This window comes from Vombatus ursinus, unplaced genomic scaffold, assembly GCF_900497805.2.
Source record: "Vombatus ursinus unplaced genomic scaffold, bare-nosed wombat genome assembly UNPS02014814.1, whole genome shotgun sequence".
NCBI classification, from domain to species: Eukaryota; Metazoa; Chordata; class Mammalia; order Diprotodontia; family Vombatidae; genus Vombatus; species Vombatus ursinus.
Window position 1 is genome coordinate 10,337,144 of NW_020954592.1, and position 15,002 is coordinate 10,352,145.

At 33.6% G+C, this 15,002-nt stretch overlaps 1 protein-coding gene across 2 annotated transcripts in view; it reads right to left on the reverse strand.

Moving 5' to 3' along the window:
• Positions 1-13,935, reverse strand: part of ASB11 (ankyrin repeat and SOCS box containing 11) — a 44,305-nt gene extending 30,370 nt beyond the window's left edge. For both annotated transcript variants that reach the window (XM_027835424.1, XM_027835425.1), the window contains exon 1: positions 13,755-13,935. In XM_027835424.1, the coding sequence (XP_027691225.1) occupies positions 13,755-13,935 (181 nt within the window). The remainder of the gene's footprint in view (positions 1-13,754) is intronic.
• Positions 13,936-15,002: the final 1,067 nt, after the last annotated feature.

The window sequence follows — 15,002 nt, forward strand, 5'->3', positions numbered from 1 at the left end:
TGCAAGAAAGAATATAAGAAAACTGCCTAGAACTTCTGGACACAGAAAACAAAATCTATTCTTGAAAGAATCAAGAGATCACCTCTAGAAAAAAAAAAAAACCTATGCTACAAACTCAGACATATAGTGGTTAAATTTAAGAATTTCACTGAAAAACAACAAATTCAGTAAAAGACTGGAAGAAAGATATTCAAATACAAAGGAAAGGTAATTTGAATAAGACAAGACATTCACCATAAACCACAGGAAGAAATGAAATAACTTGTCCCAAAGAGCAAAAGAGCTCAAGATGCAATCAAAGGTGGCTTAACCTATAAATTTGAACCTAATTATTAATGAAAATAGATGGATATTCAGTTTTTAAAAAAACACTTGAGGAAATTATTAGCTTCTTAAATATCCCAGAAAATAGAAATACAGGAAAGATAAATGCAACAACCAGGAACAACAGCAAGACCATTAAGATTTCTTTCTAAAGGCACACAAAGTGACAAGGGTGAAGTCAAATAGTGACGGTGGAGAAACAGCTAAAACACCACAGACACACTCACCTCACAACACTCTTGCCTATAGGTGAATCAAGTTTTTTTGTGAGACTAGATTACCAAATGGAATGGTGCATAAAAAGGGTGAAGGAAGGAAGAAGATAGAAGGGATGTATCCCAATTAAGTTAAAGATTAACTCTGAAGGGAAATTTAACTCCTATAGTCTCTGAGAAAGAAGGTGGCCTACAGAAGATTGGGTGAGAGGACAAAGGGAAGGATTGAAAGAGAGGGAAAGAAAGTGAGAAATATTGCTTCAGTGGTAGAGGAGGTACTACTGATGAATGCTCCCATGGAAGAAGACAGATATTTTATAAAGAGAGCTTGGGACCTTATAAGGGTTGTTATCTGTGGGGGTTTGAGACCTAGAGAGACCACTAATCCTGCCTCACAAGAAAAGGAATCAGAGCTTCTGGAGATGACTGACACCCCAAAGAGTGAGAAGGCATGGACTGAGGAAAGAGATTTCAAGGCAAATGGGGAAAAAAATGACCAAGGGGAGCACAATGGTCAATAATGAATTGAACAATCAGAGAAATGAGAAAATTCCTACCATGAGGCAATATCCTCTCTATCACCTGCAGGAATCAGTATTTCTGAGAATGAGGCATAACTGAAAAAATGTAGCTAGGGGGCAAGATTTACAAGACAAAAGTATAGCAACTATTTAGAAGGAACTCAAAATAGGTAGCTTAGAAGCTTTATTCCACAAGGAATACATAGACTAAAGAAAGGTTAAGTAAGTATAAGGATCATGACTCAAAGAATAAAATTCTAGAATAGGTAGAAAGGAAAGATAAATAATGAAGAGGAAAAGAAATTCTTTATGAAAAAAGCTCAGAAAATAAAATTTTAAAAACTAATGAACAAAACAAATTGAAGGGGAGGAGAGTAAGGGAGGTTTTACTTGACTACTTAACTGAGAGAGAAAATAGAGGGGAAGAATTAAATAACTAGATAAAAGCAAGCAAGAAAAATGAACTAATAAGCAAAACTCTACAACTAGAGAAAGAGGTAACAAAAGGCAGGGGAGAAGAGGGAGGTGGTGTTTGAAAATGAGGGGAAAAGAGATATGGTAGGAACTAAGTTGCCTTAAAATAGATTAAGTTAAAATAATTGAAGAGACTTAGTATTATCTTTACAGAAAAAAAGGATGTGGGGAGGGCAGGGAATCCTAATTTGAGAAAAAGGAATCAAAGGTCCAGTAAAAAAAAAAAAAGAAAGAAAAGAAAAGAAAGATAGCATTCAGCGTATCAACTTTTAAAGCAACTGCTCCTTTTATGAAGCTCTAGATAATTTTGATCTTGATCACATAATTTCTACTGGAATTCCTACACCATTCCTTCTGGAATAGCCAAGACTTCTAAAACCACTCAGAAATTAAATTTATATGAAGAGTGGGTTATGTTTTTCCATTAGAAGATAACCAGATATTTGTACTTAATAGACTCTCCTCTATAGTAAAAATGTGGTATTTTAATGGTCTATCCTTCTCCATAACTAAAACTATGTAAGAGCCAAAGTTAACACTAAGTAATGACCATTCTATCAAAAAAAATCAGAGAATTTTAGAGCTCGAAGGAATAGATTCCTCACTAGACATTAGAAAAACAAAATCAAATAGGTTTTTAGGCTAGTAATAAAAATATTTCCAAAGAAAAATGTTAATTTCTTGACTTAGATAACATAGCTTTCATCTATAATTTAATAAACAGTTTAGAATTAATAAACCACAAGGGAAAAACTAAGTGGATAAAGATCAAACGAAGTAGTTGGACTGACAATTAATAGAATTTGTCTATCAATAAAAATATCTGATACAGGCACTGCAAATGGACAATGAGTTGAAACTAGAACTGAACAACAGGAAAACAGAATGAATTGCCATTGGTAACTTGCAATTCTTTTAATGACCTCAAGCTTCTCTCTGGACCAGAGACATATCTTTTTAACCTCAATATTCTTCAGTGATATCATATGGCTGAGAGTGATTAAATACTACAGTTCAATAGTGTTCGAAGGATAGAAGTTGAGGATCCATTTCTTTTTGAATCAATGGAGAACAGGCTAAACCCACATTTCAAATAAGTAATTCTACAGGGCAAGAGTTGGAAACAATTTCATCAGATAAATATGTTACCAGAGGAAAAAACATGAGTTTGTTAAGACAATGGACAGTTCACATGCTTCATCAGTATGCATGTGATGTCAAGAGAACAAGAGGAAGACCACAGCACATGGATGGACCCCTTATGGAATATTTATGAGAAAACTTTGACTAGAACAGGGGGTGTGATCTGCATTGCTGGAAGGAACATTCACATTGATGAAATCGCAGGGCCATATTGGTGCATTGGTCTTACTACAGTTCTTTCAGTAGTAAGGTGGGGAGATAAATGTTGAATAACATTTTATTTCTTTCAAGAAATGCTAAACTAGTACTCACTAATTGTAAAGAAATCACTCAGAGACACACACAAAACATAAATATATAGTTCCTGAATATATATAAGATGTGACCCCCTTGTTTACAATCTAGTTTGTCTGGAGGAATGTGTTTATATAGGTCAATAAGGCAATATAAGCCTGAAAAAGTAAATAGGGGCCAGGATAATGAAGCTGACCCCCTTTTAAGTGACAATTTTAAAAAATTTAATATTTTTAGGAAATATTTTGAAGATATATTACATGAGGTTCTGGGTCATGTAAACAAAAAGTTAGAGAGCTAGACACCTTCCCCAGTCCTTACTCTCTAAAACAGGAATTCTATGCAAGAAATAGAACAATTAAAGCTGTCTGCTGTGATGGGTGAAATTTGAAATAATTGAGGAAACAAAGGTTGAAGCTTTCTTGTATATCCATTTATTAAGCAATGCCTGGGGTGGTAGCCCTCTACCAGACAACTAAAGAACAGAAAATAGTTTCGAACAGAAGGTGGAAAACCATACTCAAGTATTTGATCCCTGAAAAACAGAAGGACAAAACAATTCAATGATTCTTTGAGACAATAATAAATATTAAAACAAAATCAAAGGACTGAAAAAATAGAAGAAAATGTAAAGTATATTTTATCAAAAACGAGTGAGTTGGAAAACAGGTCAACAACAGCTCATCCTTAAAATGGAAGAAGATAACAGAATGGTTTAGAAAGGAGAATCCAACAATCTGTTGTTTACAAGAAACACACTTATATATTTAGAGCTTAAAAAAAAAAGCAAAGGTAGCAATCTTGACCTCAGACAAAGCAAGAATAAAAGTAGATATGATTGAAAGAGATGATAAGGAAAATTACACTATGCTTGAAGACACCATCAAAACATAAGGTATACATACCGTATTGCACAGCATCTAAGTACTTAAAGAAATGTTTCACTGAATTACCAGAAGAAATAGAAAGCAAAACTGCAATACTTGGAACCTCAAAGGACTTCTTTCACACTTAGACAAATCTAGCAAAAAGATAAAGAAAGAAGGACCCAAATAGAACTTTAGAAAACTTAGCTATACTAGATTTCTGGTGATGACTGAATGGAAACAGAAAGGAATGTACATGTTTGTCATCTTAATGTGATACCTTTACAAAAATTAACCTTGTGCTAAGGCATAAAAACCTCATATCCAAATGCAGAAAAGTTAAATTATTCAATACATTCTTTAGGGACTACAACACAATAAATGTTACAACAACTAAAGGTCCTCTAAAAAAAGATTCAAAATTAAATACAGACTAAATAATTTAATCCTAAAGTGATGGGCCACAGAATAAGGCATTAAAAACAAGAGAAAATTTTATCAAAGAAAATAAGAACAAATGTGACAACATATCAAAAATTTTGGCATATGGTCAAAGCAATCTTTAAGGGAAAGTTTATTTCTCTAAAAACTTCTATCAACACAGGAGAGAAAGAATGCATTAATGGATTGCATGTGCAACTAAAAAAAAAACCTAGAAAAGTAATTGTAAAAATTAAACAAAAAGATAAATACTGAAAATCAGAGGACAAATAAAAAATACTAAAAGCAAAAAAACAAACTCTGAATTAACAAATAAAATAGGAATTCTTTTTTAAAATACCATCGTAACAAATCAAAGAAAAGATCCCAGACCAGAATGATTTACAAGTGAATTCTATCAAACAATTAAAGAATAATTAATTTCAATATTACATAAACTGAAAAAGAAATGATTCTATCGAAGTTATGATACAAATTTGATTTAGATACCTAAAACAGGGAGAGAAAAAAGAAATAAAATGACAAACAATATCAATAAAAAACATAAACTATTAGCAAAGACACTGCGGCAACATAATAAAAAAAAATTAAAGATAATGACCAGGTTGGATTTATATCAGAAATTGAAAAATGGTTCAATCTTAGGAAAATCACAAAAATAGACCATGTTAATAACAAAAACAATAAAAAACACATGATTATATCAATAGATGCAGAAAAATCCTTTGATAAAATGTAAAACCCATTTCTGTTTAAAAAAATTAAAAGTCATAGGAATAAAGGGACCTTTCATCAATATGATTAATAGTACCTGAATGAGAATTATATGTAATGGAAAAACCCTATATTCCTTTTCAATAAGATCAGGACCAGAGTGAGAATGCCTGTTACAAACATTACTATTTTAAATGATTCGAGAAAAACTAATTATAACAATAAGACAAGAAATAGAAATTGAGGGACTAAGCATGAGTCGAGGAAACAAAATTATCACTCTTTAGTTGATATGATGTACTACTTACAGAAACAGTGAATCAATTAAAATTTTATTGCAACAATTTCTGTAAAGTAACAGTATTTAAAATAAACCCACTCAAATCATCATTCTTTTTGTATATTACCAACAAAACTCAACAGGAAGAGAAAAAAAGAGAAATTCTATTCAAAATAACTATAGAATAACAAAAATATGTGGAATTCTACCTACCAAGGTACTCACAGGAACTATATGAGACAATTTTAAAGGACTCTTTATAGAAATGAAGGTATATCTAAATAATTAGAAAGATGTTAATTGCTCAAGGTCAAGCTAAGTCAATATGATAAAATGATAATACCTAAATTAATTTACTTATTCAATGACCTACTAGTAAAACTTCCAAATTGTTATTTATAAATCTAGAAAAAAATAATATAATGTATCAGGAGGAACAACAGATCAGGAATCTCATAGGCCCCCCCCAAAAAAAGGGGGGGCAGCTAGGTGGCGCAGTGGATAGAGCACTGGCCCTGAAATCAGGAGGACCTGAGTTCAAATCCAGCCTCAGACCAAACACCTGGCACTAGCTGTGTGACTCTGGGCAAGTCTCTTAACCCCAATTGTTCAAAAAAAAAAATCTCATAGGAAATAATGAAAAAGAAGGAGAAGGAAAGGTGTTTAGTAATACCAGGTCTCAAAGTATATATTCTACAAAGCAGTAGTCATCAAACCATTTGGTTCTTGTTTAAAATAATAAAAATGTTGATCAATGGAACAAATTAGGAACACAAGATCCAGATTCAAATCAACATAGTAGTACATGCAAGTATCAAAATTACTATCACTATTTGACAAAAACTGCTATGAAGAATGGAAAGAAGACTAGCAGAAATTAGTTTTATACAAACATCTCACACCATATGCCATGATAAGTTCCAAATGGATATAGAAATAAAAGGTAAAATCATATACAAGTTAGAGTAGCGGGGAAAGAGATAACTTTCACAGTTATGGATAGGGAAAGAGTCCATGGCCAATACAAGGAAAAAAAGAGGATCACAGGAGATAAAATGGATAATGTTCATTATATAACAATGTAAAGTTTTCACACAAATAAAACCAATGAAGTTAAAATGCTTGTTTAATTGATTTGAGTCTATTCCTCCAGCTCAGGTTTTGGATTTTACATTTTGAATTCTCTTAATAAATCAAAAGACAGTAAAGATGGCAATTTTATTAAAGAAAAACAAGCAACAATGAGATTTTCATCTCCTTATTCCTGGACAACACATTCTTAACATAGCCTAAAATTTCTTTAGTTTTTTCATCTGCCATATCACATTATTACGTGTAGGGCACTTCAGAGTCCAAATTAAATTCTTTAAATCTTTTGCAGATGTCTTGTGTAGCCATTTTTTTTGGCAATCAGTTTTATTTAACTGCTTTCCTACAAAGAAGGATTTAATACATGTGTGGGTAAGGGAAGAAAGGAGGGAGTATGGAAATAACTATGGCGTAAAAAACAAAAAACATCAATAATCTTTTTAAATTTTTTTTTCCAATTTTCACATGGAAAACCATTTTTAACATTTGTTTTTTTTTATTTTAAGTTCCAAATTCTTTCCCTCCCTTCTCCCCTCATTGAGAAGGCAAGTAGTATTTTTAATAGAAAAGAAAGGTAGCCACATTTATTTGGCTGTGGCACCATGTATGTGCACAGTCTATATTCACTTTCAGAAGAAAGAAAATAAGAAACAAGAACAAAGTTCCAGGGTCTGCTGTGGGATCAGTATAGAGCTAAAATGGTGTCTCACATCTACTTTATTGTACAGTATAATAACTGATGATCACAGTGAGAATCATCAAGGAAAGGAAAGGCAAAATGGCAGAACAGATAGAGGGGTAATCTTGTAGTGAAAGAAAACGTTCAAACCCTGTCTGTCTACATAGTAGCTGTGTGGCCCTGGGCAAGCCACTTAATATAGGTTCCTCCAGTTCTAGATCTATGATCCTATGGTCTCTCAGGCAACTAAGGCAACTAAGACTATTAGTTAAAGCAGTTAAAGGAGACTTGCCGATCTGCATCGCTAGAAGGAGCTGCCACAGTAGGAGCCCAACACAGCACAATGTAAAACAAGTCTGTTCACTAAGGTAGAGAATTAGACAATATACCTATTTTAGAAAGATTTCCACCACAGAGGGATGACATCACACTAGAAATATTTAACATATTGACCTTTAGTTATCCAAAAGGTAATTATTCAGAATACTTCATTCCTTAACTATACCCTGTAACTGAATTGTTCTAATAATATTTTTAATAATCCACAAAATTATCATCCTTTTTATCTCATTGGGATATGCTTACCTAAAAATGCCACACGATTAAGAATAAATTAATAGCCTCTTAGACAAGCATAAACTAGAAGTTTTGAAAACAAGAATCTGAAAGCAAACGTTGCTTCCTTCAGGGTAAACTATTTTTAAATGTTACAGAAAGTGATGGAAACATTAAGGAAATGAGAAATAAAGGCCCTGCAACCTCACCAGTAAGCAAAGTGCTACTTAAGGGCAGAGCAAAAGCAAACAAACAATCATACCTTCTTAGAGCTAAACTGAATTTAATTCCATACTGTTTTGAGGAAACATGAAGTTCAAAACCCAAGGTACAAACTCAACTGAACCCAAGGTACAAACTCAAAACAATAGAACAAGCAACCAATATTTATTAAGGGGCCTATAGTTATAATGTTCCTTATAAAAGCAAAGAGCAAAACACCATCATCTTTGTAACCTTGTATTAATCTGAAAAAGCAAATTAGTTACCAGTACTTAAGATTATAGTCTTTAGAAACAATTTTCTCAATTTAGGACTTAGGAATTCTTTTTTTTTTTTTTAGGCAATTGGGGTTAAGTGACTTGCCCAGGGTCACACAGCTAGTAATCGGCAAGTGTTTGGTCTGAGGCCGGATTTGAACTCAGGTTCTCCTGACTTCAGGGCCTGTGCTCTATCCACTGCGCCACCTAGCTGCCCCTTAGGAATTCTTTAATTTCAAAATCAGATGCCTCTGGAGTTGTTACTAGTCTGTGGAGTAAGGCTTCAGTAGCCAGGTTTTGAGTAACTTTAACCCTAAACAAATATGTTCTGTGCTGCCTAATACATGCTATTCATTGGATCATATATTTAAAGCCAAAAGGAACATTAGAGGTCACCCTGAATTCTACGCACATGACAACTGAGGCTGAGAATGGTTAAGTGACTCGCCTAAGGTCACACAAATAGAGAGTGGCAAAGCTGGGATGTGAACCCAGGTCTTTATCTCTTCAAACATGTAGAGCTTGGCAATAGGTAAGAAAAAATTTGGAAACTGAGATTACTCCTTCTAAGATATAAAGCTACCCATACAAATGAACTTTTCAGGCATATTAAAGTTCTTATTCTTTTAGAATGAGCTTAAAAGAAAACACAGCTTTGCTTCTTGAATTTTTTCAGTCAGAATGAAGCTATTTCTTCATTTTTGACATGTTCAATGGGGTGTGTACATAGCAGTGTGAATTCTCATTTTACACACACACACACACACACACGCATGCACGCTCATAGATACAGAGCTGGTAAGGGCCTAAGGGGCCATCAAATCTAACCTCACATTTTATAAATGAAAAAAACTGAGAATGAGAGAGACTAAGAAGGATTTGAACTCAGGACTTCCAGACAGTGTTCCATCTAGAAAACTGATTTCCCATTAGATGATTCTTGATTATAAGAGCAACTTATATTTGCATTCTATATCTATTGAGAGTACTAATTTGCTTGACTCTGAAATTAATAAAGTTTCTCTTTATGAAGGGAATATGGTACATAATCAACCAATGGACATTCATTAAATACCACACTATCAGCTATGGATGCAAAGGCGAAAATAATCGTGTCTCCCTGTCCTCACAAAAAGCTTACATTCTTTCGGGGTAAAATAAATATATAAATATAAGTGAATATAAAGTACATGCTGTACAAGGTAAAAACAAAACAATTTAGGAAACGGGTGCACCAGTAGCAGGGGATATCAAGAAAGGCCACTTCTAGGAGGTGAACTTGAGAAGTGCTTTGAAGGAAAGTAGGGATTTCAAGAGAGAGAAATAGAAAGGGGGGAAATTAATTCAAGGAAGGGTTAACAGACAGTGCAAAGAAAAGGCACTGAGATTAGAGAAGGAATGTTGTGTACGAGGAACAGCAAGTATTATTTTTTTAATCTCCTTAAAAATAGAACTCACATTTACATCCAAACTGACAAAACATGTTTTGCTATCTTCATGTAAAATAATAATCCAACTACTTTCAAGGAAATAAGCATTCTAGTATACTATTTTATAGTTTATGGGAGAAAGAAACTTACGAAATATTACCAGCCATGGCGGATGGCAAAATAGGACAGAGGGTTCTTTTTTTTTTTTTTAAGTGTTTTAACCTCCAACTAAGCAGAAGGAAGGGAGAAGTGAGAAAGTAAGAGAAGAAGCCCTTCATGTATTATGCTTTGCCACCAAGGAGGAAAATTCATCTATCTTTCCTCCACATTTCCCAGCAAGATCTCAACCCATCTTGACCACCAGGACTCCCTGCCCCCAACACACAGAGATAGTCCACTCCTCCAAGAGGCTACTTCCTGGGTCCATAGAAGGGTGTAGGAGGTGTTTTACTAGAGTTGCACCTACCCTCCATGGCCTAGGCCCTGAATGTTGTGACCTGTATATTCTGCTATGCATATTACCAAAACCTAATCTCTCACTTTTGAGAGATTATGCCTTTAAAAACTAAAATTAATTTGTATATCATTAAGGAAAAATGCTTCTTGGAAGTCAGTAATTTTTTTCCCATTACTTTAAGGCAAAATCTAACTAAATTTTCCAAATTGCAAAATGAATTCTTAAGCAGTAATGACAATTAATTTTTCTCTAGGGTCAATTATTTTTAGGTATTTGGCAGATGGTTTGTGTTACAGTGCTGCAAACATATTTTAATAAGAGAAAGTTTACTCTACAAACATGTTTACTTGCTCTTGATGAGGTGCGTAGAATAGGACTCAAAATAATTTAATTCAAACTACATTTTTCTAAAAGTACAATTTATGTCCCAAGTGCTTGGTCAGCTAAAATAAAAATTTTGTATGACAGCTTCTGTACCAGCAGATTTATTTCAATAACACAACTAATTCAGTTGGGATATTTATGTTCAAGTTATAGATATTTAAGAAGTAAAGCAGCTGTTGCCTATCAATTTGAAAATCCACCCTAACTAGTTGTTCCAGTGTCCATGACATATTTTAAAATCCTTTCATGTTTTATGGATGCCTTTTAAAAGTGATTTTTATATATATATCTATGTATATAGATATATATACACACATACACACACATATATATATACACACACACATACATACACACACTATACATATATATATAAATATACATACATACAAGCAAGAGAAGGTATACAAGGGGAAATCTAGGCAACGTAAAAACAAAAAACAACCAATGAAATCTATTTTTAAAAGGAAGTCATTGGTAGCCTTGTAGAGGATATTTTCAAATGAATGATGATGTCAAGAAATCAGATTGCAAGGGGTTAAAAAGTGATTAGAAGGAAAAATAGAAGCAACAAGTATAGGCACCTTCTTCTAGGAGCTTGTTTATGAAAGAGTAGAGAAATACAAGAAGAATGGTTTGAAGGGACAGGAGGACCAAGGAAAGATTTTTTTTTAAAGAAGGTGAACCTGGGCATGTTGGGTAAAATCCAATTACAACTCCACATGTTGTATAAATTATTTTGTTGTTATAGAAATTGTAAAAATAAATATATTACTAGAAATCACATTTCCATTCCATAAGAGATTAATATAAATCACAACTAATACAAAAATATTATAAATTACTTAACAATGGATTTCATAGTATGTATATATATATATATATATATATATATATACATATGTATATATATGAGGGCAACTAAGTGGCACAGTGGATAGAGTGCTGACGGAAGCAGGAAGATCTGAGTTTAAATCTGGCCTCAGACAGTTACTAACTGTGTGACCCTGGGCAAGTCAATCAACCCTGTTTGCCTCAGCTTTCTCCTCCGTAAAATGAGCTGGAGAAGGAAATGACAAACCACTCCAGTATCTTTGCCAAGAAAACTCCAAATTGAGACATTTGAAATTGAATTGAAACAACTCTACAACACATATAATATGCATACATACATACATGCATACACATAACCATTTGAAAGTGGGTTTTTTACATATTATTTAGAATGGAATATAATTTTATACTTATAATAGCTAAATTTGAGTGAAATTTCTCATGTAAAGGGTAAGACTTTCCCCATATTCCAGTTTTCAACAAGTTAGAGAAATAGGCCACATATAGTCAAAAGAAACTACTGTCATAGGACCACTATTATCTCTGTTGGATTATCTCCTCAATTCTGTCTGAATGGAAAAAGTTAAAAATTACAAATCAATTCTACCTTTTGACTCTGATGAAATTTCCTTTGGGCTGAGCCACAGGTACTTTCCTTTTCCTACACACTCACTTGATTAGGTCAGTTTGCAAACTTGTTATACACATGGTCTACATTCTAGCTAATGGACTACTTATCATGCCCCCAAATGCAACCCAAGTTTTCCTACTTTAACTGTTAGCTATTAAAAAGTCTAACTTTAGTGGAGACTGATAATAGTAAATTTGTTGGAGTACCTACATCCATCCTACACATTACTACCAAATTAATCTTTCTAATCAAATGGTCACATCACTCCTCAAAAACATGGCATGGTTCCTTTTAGAAGTCACGCAGTGCAACACTCTCATTTTGTAGTGGAGAGAATTAAGGCTCAGAGACATGAACTGATTTCCTCAAGCTCACATAGCCAGTAAGTGTCTGAAGGCTAACTAGACATATCCTTAGGAGCCTGTGATATAAAAATGGATATATAAACAATTTTGAATTCAAAGAAATATGTATCATTTATATTAAGGTTAGATAAGTTCTAAAAATATTAATGCTTAAATAATTCACGTCCCTTATATCTACTAAGATGAGTTAACTTCATTTGGAAATCAAGATTAATTGTAATGCATATACATAAAAATATTGCTAGTTCTGAATTTTTGTTAAACTATTTAAGTATGAGTGTGACCTATTTTGCAGTTTTTATATTGCTGTTGTCTACACATAGCTTGAACAACAATGGTGCTATAAAGAAAACCCAGAATTAGATATAGTGCCTGCCCAGCAGATTTAAAGTGACCAATAGGCTTGACAAACTTGACTTGAAAACAAATGATGACAATTAACAATAGGCTTGACTAGCTTGACTTGAAAAACAATAAAGCACAGATATGTAAGCTGGCCAAAGCGACATACCTCCCTGAAAAGTATGACATATATAATCTCCAAAGGAAATCACTTTCCACATTCTAGGTACTGCTTCTGGAACTCTGTGCTTCTATTTAATTTCTTCAGTTAATTTAAGCATTTCTACAGCTGCATCCTTAGATGTTTTATATCTTTGTATGGGACCAATATAATCTCTAGTGTTTGTCCAGTGCATTGCCAACCATGGATCACATGCTTGTTTTGAAAGAGTATCTTGGTTGCAAATTTGAAAATGGATACTGGCAGATAAAATATGATGTAATATTGGAACCTCTGCAAGAATTAAAATAAAAGTGTTTAGAGGATCATTAATGGAATGTTGAACTCTATAATTGCCAGATTCTTTTTGCAAGTTAAAGCCAACTGAAGAATGTCTAATTGGTAAGCTATTTGGCAGTCTCCTACAAGTAAGCAACTGAAGTGAATAATCAACCAAAAGAAATTAAAAACACTTTCTTTTCAATTTTAAAATATTTTGTTCAAGTTTCAGTCTTCCAGTCTATGTACATTATTATAATTTTGCATAATGCCTAGCACAGTCATACACTTATGGGATGGCCTTCCTGACAGTTTTTACTGACAACGATGACAGTTAATCTACTTTAAATCCAAATCAGTAACACTCAAATAGATGTAATGTACTCTGGGAAAAAACAAAAACCAAAAAGTTCAACAAAGATGAACTGCTTTGATCAAGTTCTGATGCCAAGTCTCTTTTTTGAATCATATAACACAGTGTCAAGATCTAGCACATAAATAATGGAAAATCCCCACCAAAGTAGTTCTCGGGGGAAAAAAACAGGGTTTCCTAAAGCTGCACTGCCTAATTGCTAATGGACTTCTCCATTCTCATACAGCCAGAGGAGGGCTGAAAAGGCTTCACATGTTGAATCCATTTGATCATCAATACCATTTTGCTGAATAAAGTGTTGTGTTCTTTAAATACCACAGAATTCCAAAGCCAAATTATAACCAAAAATCTAAATTCTAGAGGAACTGAAACTCTTAAGAAGATTTAAGTATTTTAAAAAACAATAATAGATGGATACATTTTACCTGATACTCCTCCATAGATCTCTTCTGATATCCTAGCAGCCTCTTTTCTGTTCCCTTTGACGATATAGAAATGGGTTAAGAGAGCCAAAAAAACTTTGATTAAGAGCTTAAAGAAAAAAAACAGAGCAAATATAGTAACATAAATGTTTTTAAAACCATGAAACATTGAACTCTCCTCCATTTTGGCTCGCACTTGGTACAACTTCCTAGGTCTGTAACATTTCACTGGGTTATTATTGGTATTGTATGACATCTATTTTAAACCTCTTAGCTGCTGGTGCTCCAATTACCAAGAGCTCATCTCACCAGTCTGACAGTGATGCAGCTACTAAATGACAATGCCAGTGATTAAAAAGTCTTCTATGTTCAATGTTACAGGCACCAAAGAACCTTCTAACAAGTAGCAACCCAATCCAAAAGCACCTTGAAAAACAAATCAACAAGAAATCCCTACATAAAACCCATTTTAATTAGTTTTCTAATATTAGGTCAGATACCAATAGTTATTTGAATCTAGAGGGGAAATTTTTCATGAGCTCTGACATTGTGTGCCCTTCTTCCTTCTCCCCCATCTTTTTTTTTTTAATGGTGATCACAGGTTGGAGACAAGTTTGACATTTTCTCAATGAAACTATGGACTTACCAAAAGCTGAAAATACCAATATCTTTTTTCACTTTGCTATCCAAGTCCTACATAAGAACCTTTCACTACTTTCATAGTATTTCATGTACTAGAATTTTCCAAACAGATGTATGAGCTAAATACATATTTACACACACTGGCTTTCTGGTTTCCTGGGAAAGGAGATAAAGAACCATCTTTGGAGTCAGGGAGGCCTAGGTTAAAGTCTTACCTTTGGCTCATACTGTCTGTATGATCCCTGGTAAATCACTGGGTGACCTAGGCAATTTTGTAAGACTCTAAGTGGCAGAATAGTTGCAGATTAGTGTTGGTAGGAGTTTCCTCATTAAGAGCTCCCTCCCCTAGTGAAATAATAGTTCTGGTCAAAATTAAGAGTAGCTTACATGAGAGGAAGAAGAACAAGGTGGTTATAGCTTGTTCCATCCCTGACACAAACTAGCTAAATTGCTCAGTGCCTTTGGTAAGTCCAAAATAAGTTGACCCGTATTGATGATGTTTTTCAAATTGGGAGCTCCCTAGGCCAAAGAAATCATCAGTCCAGAACCCCGAGGCCTTAATAAAAGTAGTTTCCAAGAAAACTGGTTCAGAATCTAGATATTTAAGTT